We start from the raw sequence: 16490 nt of genomic DNA on the forward strand, positions 1-16490 counted from the left end.
AGACATATCCTGCAACCTGAATCTCTTGGACTTCTGGCCCACCTACAAAATAAATGAAGGAGAGATGTTATTCTTTATATCACAAGCATTTCCTCAGGCTTAAAAAAATACAAAGCATCAAAATAAAATTCTAACATATTATGCAGACAGTTGGGATATGGAAAGGGGAACATAAATTTGAGTCCCTGCTATATGCCAGTAGCTGTGAGCTATGTTTTACTGATATTTTCTTATTCCATACAATGATGCTATGAGCTAAGTTTTATTATGCCATTTTGCAGATGGACAAATTAAAGTTTACAAAAGGCAATGAGAAGTATTATACTCAGTTAATAAGGATGAGTTGAGAGCATTCTTCATGCCAGGAACCAACTGTGTAAGATGCTGAGCCAGACTCGGGGCACGTTTTCTGTTGCTAAGATCTAGACAGGGAGATGGACACTGAGCATGAAGTTACAGGTGTGATGAATGCCATCCAATGAGCAAGAAACTGGAAGCATATGAGAAGGAAAACTCCTGTAGTTTGAGGGTTAGGGAAGTCCTCTAAGAGGGAACACATTTATAGCAGAGAGCTGGTGGTGAAATTGACATTTGCAAGACAAAGAGAAGAGGTGTGCTCCAGGAGGAACAGTGTGTTGGAAGGATGGGAGGGGCGGAGCATGGAGGCCAAGGAGGAAAGAATAAATTCCAAAGGTGGCATGGGCCACCGCCATCAGATCCCACAGATCACATTATGGAGTCTAGACTTGCCTGAAGAGTTATTGGGAGCCTCTGAAGTAGCTAAGCTGGAAAGTGACTTGATCAAATGTCCATTTTAGAAAGATCGCTTTGGCTGCTGGATGGAGAAGAGAATGTGGGGAGCAAGGTGGGAGACCAATTAGGAGCCTATTGCAGTCATCTTGGTGGGAAGTAATGGTGGTAACATGGCTGGGAATAAAGGCAGTGGAGGTAGAAAGAAGCAGGGAACTTTTTGTAGGAATCCAGGACAATTCCCAGAGTTTGCCCTGAGGATATGTGTGCCTGGTAGTACCATTTTCTGATTATAGGAGCAGGCAGAGAATGGGGATCAGTGGATCTCAGAAATGCTGCCAACACACCAGCCATGTTGGAGCAGACTGAGGTCATGTAGGAAGGATGGGGAGTGACCTGTAGAAATAAGAGGCAAATATGGAAGTACTGAGGACTAGGATGCTGGGCAGAGACCATTGGGAGGATGGGAGCAATTAAAAGTGAGCTGAAGCTAGAGTAGAGGGCAGGAGGAAATAGAATGGAAAATGGGAAACAAAGAGGTCTGGCACGAATTCATTCACTCAGGAAGGGAATGTAGTGGCCAAAGGGATGAGGTCTGAGCCTTCACAAGTGACCCAAATCCTCTCTCAAGATAGCACCATCTTTTCCTCTGAAGAGTCTGATGCCGGTGGCCCGAATAACCTGCTTCTTTCACCAGGAGGAGTGGAGAGACCCCTCTCTCTAGAAATCACAAGGAGTGGTCCACCTCAGGGCAGAGTGTGAAAATGGCAGGTGGATATGCTGTTATAGTTTTCTCCACACAGAAATTACTCTTCCCCAGGAAGGAACTGAGTATGTGGGATGTACTCTTTGGGTCCCCCATTTCTGAAAGCACTAATCCTCAGTTCATACCTTTATCAGGGGCTGTGTTAGGGATCTTAAAAGGCAAGCATTTTTTTCCCATTGCCAGTCTGTTATTGACTAGAATACTAAATCTGAATAAATAGCTCTCTGCAGGCTGTCGGCTTTGATTATTTTTTCTCTGGGACGTATCTAGCTCCAGGCAGACTGTACCTGACTTTCTCCTCATGGGAACCATTCAGTTGAAGATACCATGAGTGAACAGGGTCCAGTAATCTAATGCCTCCTCTCTGCATTTTGGTTTTCTGATCTCTCTACCCAAGCCAGTGGCATCCTGCTTGTGGATTATCCCTGAGTGACAGTCACTGTTTCAAGATTCCAGTGCCCGATTCCATCAGCCATCCACAGGCTGTATGCTTTAGGAAGCCTGTGGGAAACTCAGCCATCTTTGAAAGATACACATTACCTGCACAGCTGTCGGGGTTTAGTTAAACATGGCTGACTAATTTATCCTGCACTGTGAGATGCAGATTCATTTCCTTTGCAAGTTGACTTGGCAATTTTTTCTGCTCAGAGAACATTTAGAATAGATGGTGTGCATGGCAATCAAGAAGAAATAGATGCTATTAATTTTCCATTTTCAAATGTGAGATTGACAATAGAGCCCACACCCCATCCCCCTCAGGAATACAGACCACATCCTCTGTTTAGAGCTGTGCAACATCTGGAAATCAGAAAAGTGAGTGCTCTGTCCCAAGAGGCTCTGAGTTGGGGCCAATAAGCGTGTTATTGTGAGCCTGCTCCTGAGGCCCAGTCTCCATACCTGGGCAAGGCCGTGAGTCACAGACATCAGCAACAGCTCCTTCCCCTGCTATCTGTGCATGAGGTGCTGGTTCCTGGCTTGAGCATATTTGGGACCTTCTTCCTCAGTCCATCTTTAAAGACTGAGGGGAAGGAGTGGAGGGACAGCCTTGGATGTCACGATTTTATGGTGAACCTCCAAAGAGTTGGAAATTCCAAAGGGATAGCTAACTTCATCCAGTGCCATCCAGTCCAGCTGCCTGCTATGATGGAAATATTCTGTCTCTGTGCTCTCTCATATGGAGTCACTAGCCACATGTGAAAATTGAGCACTTGGAGCAGGGTGGGTGCAACTGAGGAATGAAATTTTAACTTTTATTTAATTTTAATTAATTTAAATGTAAATAGCCATCTATGGCTAATAGCAACTGTATTGGATAGCACAAGTATCCCTTTTCACCTGTTTCCTACATGGCCAAAGCCTGTTTTGTTTAGATGCATCTCTCTTACTGGTTTTCTAAATGTTGTGATGTTTGCTTTAAGCTTACCTATCCCTCTTCAATTTAAAAATAAAGATAATAGTAATAGTGGTAGTAAGATAGTGGTAATAGAATCATAGCTGACACCTGCTGAGTAATTACTGTGTACCGTGTGCTTTGCTAAGCACTTTACACACCTTACCTAATTTATAGTTGCATGATGATATCCTGAGTCTACAGATGAGGAAACGGAGGTGCTGAGAGGTTAAGTGACTGGTCTGAGTCACGCAGCCAGTAAGTAGTAAAGCTGGGCTGAAGCCCAGGAAGTAGGACCCCAGAGCTGATGTACCTGCTGCCTGTCAAGCCAGTTCTCAGTGCCATTTCCTGGCTGGTGTATATACAGTTGTGTTGTGGCTGTTTAAAGCAAGGCAGTGTCTTGAGGTCATTAACAACTTGGGTGTAGACAATAACCAAACATTCCATGCTTTGCAGGCTTTAGATCTGGATTCTGGCTGGAATGAAGGCAACAGTTATAAATGAGAGTATGTAGACCCAGCTGCGATCTGCTCACCTCCCCTCAAACGAGACCTTCCTGCCTGAGGTCTGGGAATTTGGTTCTGTTCTGCATCAAGCCCCAAGCCCCAGGCAAAGGGAAGAGGGGTTTTTCTGAAAGCAGACCTGGATTGTAAAAATGAGGAGAGGCTCTGGATGATATTATTTTCTTCAGGAGAGGATTCAGCCTGCCCTCTGTGAGGCAGATGGGCGCTGATCACTGCGATTCAGCGAGAGCCTGCACTGGTGGAGGCTGGATGGGAGTTTTGGCAAGACTGTCCACTCATCAGCAGCCCCATGCCTTCCAACCGAGAGCCTGCAGTACACACTGGGGTCTCTCTGCACTGGTACATTCCAGCCTTAATCTATGTCCCATCAGTGCCGCGAGACAGGCAGCACGGGGCTCTGCGTTGAAACAGTGTTTTGCTTGGCTTCTTCGCAGCCTGCCTCCTGTAGCTTTAGAATTTGGAGAAAGTGACCATTGTGGGGTTCACTTCTGTGTCTCTCCTTATTGGGATTTTGGCCCCTCAGGTCTCTAACTTCTGTCCTCCAGATGTGAAAGGCCACTAAATTCATTGTTTTTCTGCCTCTTAGTAGTGGCCCACTGCCTGGGCTCTTTGTCAGGATTCCCGGTACCCAGAATTAAGGTAAAATCAGGGAGCTAGGGAAAGTCAGCTCCCTTCTCTGCACCACTGTCCCTCCTTTGGGGATTTCTCCCCTCAAGTCTTACCTCAGCACTCTACGAGAACTTCACATAGCCTGCACCCACCTACCCATCCAGCCGTCTGGATGTTTTTCTTGTTCTTGGAAGGAGTATTTCTTGGCCCCAATTACTCTGTCATACCCTAAAAGATGAGCTGGATAGAAAACAGCAAGGACCGTTCCACGGAGAAGGCATCCGTCTGTGGGGGAAAGTCAAGTCGGTCTAGCCAAAGGCCAGCAAATAAGCCGTAGCCACGAATCCAAACCTTGGGCTAAAACCAAATTGAGAGTCTGCTATTACTGGATCTTTGGTGTCCCGGGCAGCCTCTCCCTAATAGCATTAGCTATTCCTGAGTGTTAATCTCTTGGCATGTGTTTAGTAGAAAATGTGATATTCTCTGGCAAACTGCAAGAGCAAGTTTGATCAGGTTAGCAAGAGGAAGCCGTGACGGTCTTCAGAGGCTGGTGCACAGCTGTGAGACCATTACGGCTTGCTTTCACAGTTCGGAGGCAGTCCGAATTCAGTTCTGAACAATGCTGCTTGCCCTGGGAGTCTAGGCTCTTTGTCTACTTTGTACCTGTGATAGCAGCATCTTTGGGGTGTTTCCAAAGTAGAGGTAAGCAGTTATATCGTGGTTGATGAGGCAGGTTTGTTTTGAGCAAGGCTTTGTTGAGGGCAGAGAGCTAACAGGAGGAGAAAGCCCACGGACTCATCATTCCTTCCCTTTGCTTGTCTCCAGCCTGCACAGACAAGGAGTTGAGGAACCTCGCTTCCCGGCTGAAAGACTGGTTTGGAGCCCTTCATGAGGACGCAAACAGGGTCATCAAACCCACCAGCTCCGACACAGCTCAAGGCAGTAAGACCACTTCACTCTTGCTAATTTATTTCAAGTACCACATTTCCTCAGTTATTAGACATTGATTTAATGATAGCATTTTGGGGTGATCAAAGAAACACTGTGTTAAATGTACACGTTCACTTAAAATATGTCCCAGTTTCAGAAATATTAAAAAATAGAGGAGGGGGAAATGCTTTAGAAGCAAGAAAATATGACAACTTATATTTTTTAAAGTCTGGTTGCAAAATTATCATATGTTTAGTATAAACGTTTTGAAAAATACACTAAGTATCTATAAAAATACAAAATACCTATAACTCCACCATTTTAACAACACTATAAGCGTGTTGTGGCATATACTTCAAATTTTTTCCTTGCCAAATAGAAAAAAATGTGTCTGTGTGTATATAATATACACACACCTTTTCAGACTGTTTTATGACCTTATTTTATCATTTAGCAATAAACTGAGTATCCTTCTATGTTTTTGAGTATTATTCTGCTTTGCAATAACTATATAGAATCCAAATTTATAGATATCACAATTTACATCATTAGACCTTTATTTTGGAGCACTGAAGTTTTCCTAATGTTTAGCTATTATAAGCAACACTGTGGCAATCATCTTTGATAATTTATTGTTGTGAACATTAGCCAGTTTCCCCAGAAACTCGCAGACGAGTGTCCCCTCCCCTCTCACTGAATTGGCAGAGCCCATCCTCAGAGCCTCTTCATGAGCTGGAGAGGAAAGTCAGGGTGGGTCTGCACACTTGGACTTTGATAGAGTCCCTTGCTGCCTTTAACTCAAAGGCCATTGGGGGTGGGCTTCACACTGTGGCCGATGGGCACAGAATGGCTTACTCAACAACACAATTGTTCAAATATAGGGAGTTTTGCCACAGTCTTTTCTATGTAGCCATTTTTATATTGCTTTGTCAAAATATAAAAACAAACACATTGTTGTTGTTCAAAGCAGAGTATTTCACCCCATCCCTGATCCCACACTTCTTTGGGTAGGATTTCTTAATGTAATGCTCCTGGATTTAATGAAGTAGATAAGAAGTCACCTTAACAACTATTGGTTGGGTTTGCATGCTCAGCTGCCTGGGGTTCACAGGTTTGGATCCCAGGTGCAGACCTACACACCGTTCATCAAGCCATGCTGTGGTGGCATCCCACCCACAAAAAGTAGAAGAAGATGGGCACAGATCTTAGCTCAGCAACAATCTTCCTCAAGGAAAAAGAGGAAGATTGGCAACAGATGTTAGTTCAGGGACAATCTTCCTCACCAAAAAAAAAAGATTAACCAACATCTGGTCTTCAGCAAAAAAATAAGAATGATGTCCTTAATTTTTGCTTATTCTTTGCTGTTCATAGCTGTCTAGAAATACTAGTAGAGAATATTGATCAAGGTAACAGTTCTTTCACTAGTTTGGACCTTTTACCTTCAGGGGAAGATAGCTTTTGCTTCCAAAAGAATCTTAGTGTCCAAAGAGTGGTTCTTGGTGCTTGTGTCTGTGGGAAAGGGGAAGATGATTTCTTTCCGTTCCTGCCAGAAGCTTCCTTGGGAGTTTGTGGACAATTAATTCACAGATGATCTAGAGAAACTTTTCCCCAGAATCCTCCAGGAGCAGCCAGGCCCTAGGGCTTTCTGAACAGCCTTTCAACAAAGAGCAGACTGATGTGTGAAGTGCTGCTCCTTGCAGCCTCGAGTCCCGGGAGACTCCTCCTTCAGGCAGCTGGGGCCCCTGCAAAAGACCTGCCCTTGGCCAGAGGCAAAGTGAGTCCCCAAAGAGGCTTTTAGGTTTGATGTCCTGAAGCAATTGAAGTGAAGAGAACATAAAGGAATGGTGCTTGGTTAGCCCTCACAGCCACAGGAGGGAGAGACGTTTTGTCAGTCTAAGAGTTCTGTAAGGGAAACATGAAACCTTAGAAGTCTCACATATTTGGGGCCACGTAGAAGGGAAGTTCTGTTCCGCCCTCCCCCTCCACATCAGAGGCAGATGCCTCTTTTCTAGAACCTTCCAAATGGGTGTGGGGTGGGATTGACCTTTAGACTGCTGATCCACCATCTTGGCACTTCTTTTTTGGTGGTCAGTCTGCAGTAAACTCTTCTTTCCCATGTGTTAAAATGTTAATATCCTATAAAATTGATGCGTATTTCATAAAATATCGTATACAAAAGTGTGTGGCCATTTAGTGTCAGAGTAAATCATCTTCCTTTACTCAGGAACCCCTGAGGACCTCATCGTCATAGATTGTTCACTCATGACCTTCAGTCAAAGAAGAGGCCACATTATGTCCCATAGTCTCTCTTCTTGCAAAAGGGGATGTTTTCTAAGATCTCAAAAGAAATAAATTTAAAAATGGAAAGATTTTTATGTTTGAAGGGGTGAACTTTGCAGTAGCTAGAAAACCTCTCTCAAGAAATACTTTTCATTGGGCACTTACCTTGTGCCCATACTGGCCGAGGCTGTGGAACGGCACAGGACAGTCTCTGCCCTCCAGGAGCTTGGAGTCTGATTAGCAGGCATTGACAATGAGGCGAAGCACAGGTTCTGTGAGAGCTCAGAGGAGGAGCTGCTGTACTTATTTTACTGGCTTCTCGACAGTGAAGACCCTTTTGTAAAGACACTGCTTTAAAAAGGGTGGGCATGCTTTGCTATACTTGTATCCTGCTGACTAAGCAGGGGTTCCTAGTGATGGACATAGAAACCCAATGACCAGAATGTGGGTAGGAACTCCAGGAGTGGGCAGTCCACCTCATCAGGGCCCTAAATTGCAGTCATCAGATCACCTCCCCTTGTACTGCGTATACTCGGTTATGGCACCCCAGCCAACTGGATGTCCTCAGGGCAGGAGGATTGTGCATCATGTGAGGCGGAGGCAGCCCCGGGAGAGGAGGGATTGAGAACGCAGGCTCAGGGCTGGGCTTCTGGGTTTGAATCCCAGCTCCACAATTGGATGACTTTGCACAAGTAACTTAAGGCTTGAGCTTTTCCTCTGACAATGGAGAGGATATAGCATCATTTCACAGGATTGTTACAAGGGTTCAGTGAGATAATTGAACATAGAAGAGTGCCTTAAGTAACACAAAGGTGAACTTTTATCATCATTTTTCCGGGAAAATAAAACCAGTCCTAGAAATCTACCTTATGGAATAACTCGAAATTGCCTGCTACTTTTGATTCTGAAAGAAAGGCCAGTTTTAGATTTGGGGCATGCCTTCGCTGGGGTTTGTCTACTGTAAACTCAATATCCCGAGTGTTAAGCAAAGTATTATTATTCAAGTGCATACAGTTTCCATTGTGGAAACAAATAATTCTTTAAGAAAGCTACCCCTCTTCCCCCAGGGAAATAAGAAAGCAATTATTGTCTGAGTCAATTTGGATTCCATATCATGTATCTCTTGAGGGGGCTGCAGAAAATAAGAGTGGGAATGGAGGCGAGTACCCGGCTTGCTTTCCCGTTAATGCTCAGACTGCTTGGATTCTGCAGTCCTTTGGGACGTAATCAGTGCTTCTGGATTGTGCCACAGTTTCATTTCACTGCCATCCTTTCGACAGTAGTTTCTTTTGTTTTGGTTTTTCAGATTTTTTTCCCTGACTATAAAAACATAGTTTGCAGTATATCAGTTAGTCCTCTTACTCACCATGTTCGTGATCTTCCTTTCGGGCATATCCTGTTTTAAGCAAGTCTAGTAAATGAAAACCCGTATTTATATCACAGATAAATTAGCACTGGGGATTTGTTCCCTTTAGAACATATTTTCCTCAAACACTGACTTCTGTTTTAGTGCATTTTAAATTGTTTCATTTAAAAACCAACAACCACCATATATTTTAGCAGAGTGCTGCTGAGACCGTACCCCTGAAGGGAAATAGCCTCAGAGGAGGAGGTGGTGGGGTGGGTCCGGGCCTTTTCTTGTAGAGGGAAGATCTGTCTTCTTGGTGGTAGCTGAGATGTGCCCTTTACTCCGCAGGGTTTGACACCAGCATCCTGCCCATCTGCAAGGACTCCCTGGGCTGGATGTTCAACAAGTTGGACATGAACTATGACCTCCTGCTTGACCACTCAGAGATCAATGCCATCTACCTGGATAAATACGAGCCCTGTATCAAGCCTCTCTTCAACTCTTGCGACTCCTTCAAGGATGGCAAGCTCTCTAACAACGAGTGGTGCTATTGCTTCCAGAAGCCTGGAGGTAAGGCAGGAAGGAGGCAGGTGGGGTCCAGAGGCCAGGGCAGCTGTGCTGGACAGGGAAGGAGCACATGTCACGTATCGGGAGGCAGGTAGAGATCAGCAGGCAGAAAGACACAGCTAGAGAATGCAGCTTTCCTCCCATCTAATGACAGGTCCAAAGGCTCTTTTCTCCTAATTTGTTTTTACTTTTAGCATGGGATATTAGAAAACCCAAGAGAGTAATCAAGGCGTCTGTTATTGCAGTCCTCCTTTTGGGAAAATCTCTTAACCATGTTGTGCCTCAGCTTTTTTGTCTGTAAAATTAGTGTAGAAACCTTTGCTACATAATTCCCAAGGTCACTGTGAGATTCTTAATGTGAGAAATACTGTACAAATAGAAGAGTATGGTAATTCCCATTGTCACGTGAATTCTCCATGTGCCCCTTTGAGAAAGCCACTTGTCAGCTTCTCTAGGGTAAATGTGGATTTATACTGAGTGCCTTAGACAAGGATATTTTGGTTATAAATAAACTCCAGCTAACCTAAGAAAGAGACAGGATTTGAGGAGCATACAGAAAGAATACTGGAGTACCTCATGCAATGCAAAGTCTCCCAGGAGAGTCAGCCTGCAGGGGCTCAGACTAGGCACAGGAAGACTCAGGGATCCAGGGGCAGGAGCTCCGAGGCTCCCTGAGGGGCCTCATGGTCTGGCTTTATTCCCTCTGTCTCAGCTTCCCAGGCTTTGTGCCCAAGTGTGGTGGTTCACAGCTCATGGGACCAGCAGACACTGGTTTGTGTCTGAATTCCAGTCCCAAGACCCAGAAAAATCTGGTCCAGCTTGGGTCAGGTATCCAGGATAGCATACTACAGCATGGCTATCAGAATCCACCCCACCCACAGGAAAGGAAGATGGGTATTAATATTAAAGTCTTTAGATTGCGTGTGAGTGTGTGTGTGTGTGTGTGTGTGTGTGTGTGTAGAGAGGCCTAATACACACACACAGCAGAACATACTGGCCTTACACATGGCTGCTCAGTGAAAAGTAAGTGTGTGTGTGTTTATAGGATTATAAGATACAGCACAAAAAGCAGACTCACTGATGAAAAGGGCATGTGCCTTTTTAAATTTGAACAATATTTCCAGTGTTCCCTCCAAAGAGGTTGTACCAATTTTTAACTCTCACCACAAATATCCAAGAACATCTAGTTCTCCAGGTGTTGCCAATCTTCATGATCATTGCCAAACTGAGGGACAAGAAATTATATTTCCTTATAGGCTTCATTTCTCTTATTATGACTTAAGTTGAGCATCTTTATGTTTGAGACACTCTTGAGTTTCTTTTTCCTTGAAATGTCTATGTTTTTTGTATACTTTTTCCCAATTAGGCTCTTGTGTTTTTTGTTTTCAGTAGGAACTCTCTCTATAGTATGGACATTAGAACTGCTCCGGTCAGATGTATTGCAAATATTTTTTTCCCAACTTTGACTTAGTGCATTTTTGCTAGGAAGAAAATTTAAATTTTAAGATAGTCAAATTTCTACATCTTTTATTTTATGGCTTCTGAGAAGCCATAAAGCTTTCATTAGCCTTAGAAAGGTGTTTCCCACTGCGAGACAGTAAAGCAATTCTCTGTTTTGTTGAGTACCTTTCCAGTTTGTTTGTTTATTTAAACCTTGTATCACTTTAGATTTCTTTGGTGTATGGTCAGGTAGGGTTCCAGCCACCTCCCCCACCCCTAGAGATGGTTATCCCGTTGCCCTTCTGTAATTTATTGACTAACCCAGCTTTCTCTATTATATATGAAATCCCTATATGCGATGTGTATATCTGTCTATTCCTGGGTACTCCATCCTATTATCGAACTATTCATAAATCAGTTCTAAACTGTTTAAATCATAGTTGTTTTACCATATGTTTTAATATCTAGTGAGGCCACCCTCTCCTGCCATTAATCTTTTATCAGAATTATTCTCATATGTTTTAACTCCTTGAACTTTAGAATCAGTTTATTCAATTAAAAAATTTCTTGTTGGTGTTATTTTAGAATCAGGCCAAATTAGATTAATCCAGAGAGAATTGACAGCTCTGTAACATTGAATCCTTTTATCCTAGAACAGGATCTGCCTGTTAACCAGTGGACTTACAAGTTTTGTTCTCACAGATGTTATAGTTCCCTTGTCTTTATTGTTGTTACCACTGTAAACGAAATCGGTTTTTTTTCCCATTATATTTCCTCACTGGTGCTTGTTTCAATATTAATTTTATTCTCAGCCACTTACTAAATTCTCATTTTGTTTATAATAGTTATTCTGGTTGGTTTCCTTGGATTTTCCAGGTGTGCAATCATATCATCTGCAGATAGTGATAATTTTTTCCTTTTCCATTTTTATACCCCATTTCTTTCTCTCTCCTAATCACATCAGGTAGCACCTCCAAATCGATGTTAAATAATAGCCATGTTTTTTACTTCAAGAGAAATTCTTGGAGTGGTTCAGTTTTAAGCTTAATGACATAGCATTTGGCCTGAGTTCATAGAAAATCATGTGACTTGAGCCAGGGTTCAGGTTTCACCTGAGTGAAACAAAGCCTCAGGGCCATTGCTTACTGCTTCCCCTGGGGCTGTAGTGCCAGGGCCCCCCGAGGGAGGTTACTGCCTTACCCAGCAGACACAGCTGGTCACCTGGCCATAGGGGGCGTCTCTGGATAGGCTGCCCTTTCGGCAACTACTGAGGGAAGCCAGGAGCCCCACCTATGGCACGGCATGGCATCCAGGAGAAGGTGAGCAAAGAAATTTGTTGTAGTTCTGTTTTTTGTTTGTTTCTCATTTTGCGTGTTTCCTCATTTAATAAATTCCCACCAGCTCCCTCCCTGACCTGGAACCAGTTCTGGGATTTCTATTTCACTTCCACGTTTCGTTATTATTTCCTGCTGATTAAGATGTGCACTTGAGGCTAAAATTTTTCCAAGCCACTCCTTTGGCTGTAGACCATAGGTATCACCATCTGGTATTTTTATTATAGTTAATTTGTGGATATTCTACAATTAGGGTTCTGAGTATCTTTTTGGCCAAGAAATTTTGAGAGAGCACCTTTAAACTTTTGAGATGGTTTACTTGCTGACTGGTTTTGATATTATTCTTTAGTTTTATTGCTCAGTTTGAGTTTTAGACGTCTTTTCAAAAGTTCTCATGGGAATTCTATTCTTTGGATCAGTCCTTGAATATTTGCAAATATTTCTATCTTCTTTATCCAAAACCCAAAATGCTAAGTATAAACTTCCTGGAGTCACAGGTTATTTTCGCTTTATCATTTTAAAACATTATTCTCAGCACTGGGTAAAACTACAGAATAATGTGAACCTATTCTCATTTTTTTCCCCATTTTATTGGTGATGTAATCATTTTGTCTGGAAGCCAGAAGGATTCTTTACCTTGTAGGAACACGAATGTCCTAGGACATGCCTTGGTTTTGCTCAGTCTGTATCCCTTTTTCTTGAGATACGTTATGTTCTGTTGGGTTTGCGTGGTCTCTTCTCAGGAGCATCAGTAACAAGGACGTTTCCTCTCAGTGTTGTCGCTTCAGATACTGCCTTCGTTTCTTTCATTCTTCATCTGGAGTTTTGTCTTGTTCTTTCCTCTGTTTTGCTTGCTATTAGTAGGTCTCAGTCTGATCATTTTTCCTTATCTTTCAATAAATAGAGTTCTTAAAATTACTGTAGGAGAATTTGAGGGAGGGGTCTTATAATTCGAAACTTGTTTCATAGTAAACTGTCTGACACAGTGTTGATAGGAATGATTGTGACTTTCCTGCTCTTCAGGAACAGTTTTCTAAATGCCTGCAGTTTCTTCTCTACATTTCTGCAGAGTTACAAAGATGAACATTTCCATTTTCAAAATAGGAATAATATTGGTACTTACTTTATACGGTGTTATTAAGATGTAAAGTTCTAGAATATCGTCTGGTACATTCTAAGAATTCAATAAATGTTTATTATTTGTCATAGTAAATGCTACCTTTAATCGTCAACGATGGAATTTATTTCCTGTCTTCAGTTGGTGTCTTTCTCTTGTACTCTGAAATCATCTTAGATCCAGAAGTCAACAAAGTGTACTTTACAGCCAGTTTCTCTCAAGGAACAAGCGGCAAGACCAGGTGGCATTGTGAAATCCACAGAATAATCACTGTAAATAGGTGCTCAGCTACTTTCTACAGGCCCCACACTTGCATGTACAGAGATAGTATAAGTGCTCTGAGAATCAGAGCCCTCTCTCCATGCCTAGAAGACCAGGAGCAAATAGCAGAGCCTCCCAGAGCCACGGGATCTGCAGGGCAATCATGGTAAGACTCAAGAACTAGGGAGGTCACCTTTTTGCTTGGAATGGAAGTAAGTTCTTCTCTCTGGAGGTAAATGAGTACCGCACGCTTTGATATGCCCTACTTCACCATGTGGCTCCACGGTATCAGTCCTTCGCTTGAGAGCTGACAGTTTTGTGCTTGTCCATGATACCATGTGTTTTATAATTGAAGACTCAGAGTCTGGGAGAGATAAGAGACTTGCCCAAAGTACTCAGCTATGAGGTGGCAGAGCCAAGAGTTAAGGTCTCGCTCTCTAGATCTCCTGTATATCTTCATAGTTGTTCCTTGGGGCCCGGGTTTTTCTTTCCTGGGTAGTGAGCCATGAGGTCTGAAGTAGCCGTTCTAAATCCTCTTTCTGTCCGCAGCAAGACCTGGAGTAGATTAAGTATTTGTCACCTTCCCTCTGGTTAGTTGGTCTGTGGATTCAGAACACTTATACACTAGTAAGCTTTGGTCCCCATTCTCAGCTCATAGAAATCTTAGCTGAGTATTTACTTATATAAAGGAAAAAGTCTATTTGCAAATCACCTATTAGACATCTGGTATTTGCTTGAGTTGGTGGTGGGAAGAAAAATTCCTATATAATGCAAGTAGCCCCCACATACCATTTTAAGGACGTCATGGTACAATTTCTTTTTTAAAATTAGTAACACTAATGGCCTGAATTTGTTTTGCTGCATAGTAACAGCATATGGAGTAATTCCACTCCCAGGTGTGTCATTGTCTACATTTCACGTCAAGAATGAAGCCAATCATTAGAGATTATATCCCGCACCATCTGGAAACTGCCTTTCATAAATTATTTTTTAGGTCTCCCTTGCCAGAATGAAATGAACAGGATTCAGAAGCTCAGCAAGGGGAAAAGCCTGTTGGGTAAGTACAATTTCTTGCCACTCGTTTAAACAACTAATTAAACCATCCATGTCTCTTGTAATATTAAGCACAGCAATGGTTATTCAATTAGGGCTCAGTGTTTTGTGAAATAAATGCCTTGTTTTACCCCAGACAGGGCTCTTCCAGGCAGCTGGTAATATGCCACAGTCAGCTGGACATAATCTGAAGATCGTTTAGCTGGTTGAGAGCTGCTGCATGCTCCATCAGCAAGAGGAGAGGTCAAAAGTCAGCCCAGGCCTAGAATCCAGCACCATCTCTATGGTTGACTCCTCCCTGACCTTGGCTCCAATGAACCTTGGCTTTTTCTTCTTTCCACTACAGCCATTGAATGGAGCTCTCAAGTGTTCCTTCCAACTCTAAAATTACAAGGTCTATAAATTATAGAATTTCCTGTATTCCCCAGATCATGTTGTCCATTCAAAGAGAAAGATGAGCTGTACTCCCTTATAAATTTATCAGATAGGATTCAAGGACTTGAGTGTGCTTAAGTGTATTTCTCTGTCTCATGTGTGTAATCCCTAGAAGGAGGCGTGAACCTGTTTAGACACTGCATGTTTCTCCTCTTAAGGCGGAAGCACGTGGGTTGTGTGTGTGTGTTTCCACTTCCCTTTTAGCTCCTTGCCCTCGTTTCTCCAGCACTCAGGGGTTGTTGTGGCATTCAGATAAGCCTGTCCCTGAGACGCTGGTAAACCTTATTTGTTTGATGAAGAAAGGAGTCTGCATTGCTTTCCTTGCTTTTTAAAAAGAGAGCTGATGGGCCAGCCCCAGTGGCCCAGTGGTTAAGTTCGGTGCGCTCCACTTTGGCAACCTGGGTTTGGTTCCTGTGTGTGGACCTACACCGCTCTGTTAGTAGCCATGCTGTGCTGGTGGCCCACATACTAAAAAATAGAGGAAGATTGGCACAGATGTTAGCTCAGGGTGAATCTTGCTTAGCACGCACAAAAAAAGCTGACAGCTGCAACACAATAATTTAGAATTATTCTTGTTACGTAGTCAGAAGCAGGTGCATTCCCTAAGCAGCCTGCCATTTCAGAAGTTTATCTCTTTACTTGAATAAAATGGGCAAGTTTTATGCAGATTGTCAAATGTAGGTGGTCTGTGAACTCTGGCAAGTTCTCTTCTGGTTTTTGGGTCACCTCATAGTGAATACTCCTTTTTTCTACTGTTGAAAATGTCTTATCTTAGTGGCTTGCCTCAGACTTTCCACTGCAGATACACCCTGTTCAACTCAGAAAGAACTCCAAAGTTGTGATTTTGACCTGTCTGGGCCTCGGTTCTTCTCCCATGTAAGAAATCTTCCTGATATGAAGGCAGAGTGGCTGGATTCCTCCTCCCTAGGTTTTCCATAGGTTTTTCTCCAGGGCAAGGACTTATGTTTAGTGATCTGATTCCTCCACATGGGAGGTTATTTTGGATTTGAGTGATGTGCCTAAGATCCACAGGTAGTTATAGAACTAATATAATGCTATTTTAAAACATTTATTTTCAATGGGTATGGATATCTTCTTACTGCTGATATACTTCTACTGTGGTGTGAGATAGAATGTTCCTTTTCCATTTTCCCCAGCTCACATGAATGAAATGCCTACCTTTGTCCTACCATGAATTCTACCTAGTTTTTTTTTTTATTAAAGATTTTATTTTTTCCTTTTTCTCCCCAAGCCCCCCGGTACATAGTTGTATATTCTTCATTGTGGGTCCTTCTAGTTGTGGCATGTGGGACACTGCTTCAGCATGGTTTGATGAGCAGTGCCATGTCTGCACCCAGGATTCGAACCAACGAAACACTGGGCTGCCTGCAGTGGAGCGCATGAACTTAACCACTCGGCCACGGGGCCAGCCCTGCCACCTAGTTTTAAAGCTTACTTTATCTCAACTCCCCACATATAGAGATTACTCTAGCTGACTCATAAAAATGCCATTTATCTGCTTAAAAATCATTTTTCTTGTGGGGAAAGCTCCTAATATAATAAATGTATATTCAGGGGCATTCAGATCAAAATAAATAAATAAATAAATAAATAAATAAAACAAGCAACAAGTTATAATCAGTTATAATAACTGCCTACTTAGAAAAAGTGGTAATCTTATTTTAG

The 16490-nt window shown here is 42.8% G+C and overlaps 1 protein-coding gene across 2 annotated transcripts in view; it reads left to right on the top strand.

The window, feature by feature from the left end:
- SPOCK1 (SPARC (osteonectin), cwcv and kazal like domains proteoglycan 1) overlaps positions 1-16490 on the top strand; it is a 472805-nt gene that overhangs the window by 445981 nt on the left and 10334 nt on the right. For both annotated transcript variants that reach the window (XM_014828464.3, XM_070517330.1), the window contains 3 exons: positions 4865-4981; positions 8946-9167; positions 14311-14373. In XM_014828464.3, coding sequence (XP_014683950.3) covers positions 4865-4981; positions 8946-9167; positions 14311-14373 — 402 coding nt within the window. The remainder of the gene's footprint in view (positions 1-4864; positions 4982-8945; positions 9168-14310; positions 14374-16490) is intronic.

The sequence above is a fragment of the Equus asinus genome, chromosome 9 (genome assembly GCF_041296235.1).
Source record: "Equus asinus isolate D_3611 breed Donkey chromosome 9, EquAss-T2T_v2, whole genome shotgun sequence".
Lineage (NCBI taxonomy): Eukaryota > Metazoa > Chordata > Mammalia > Perissodactyla > Equidae > Equus > Equus asinus.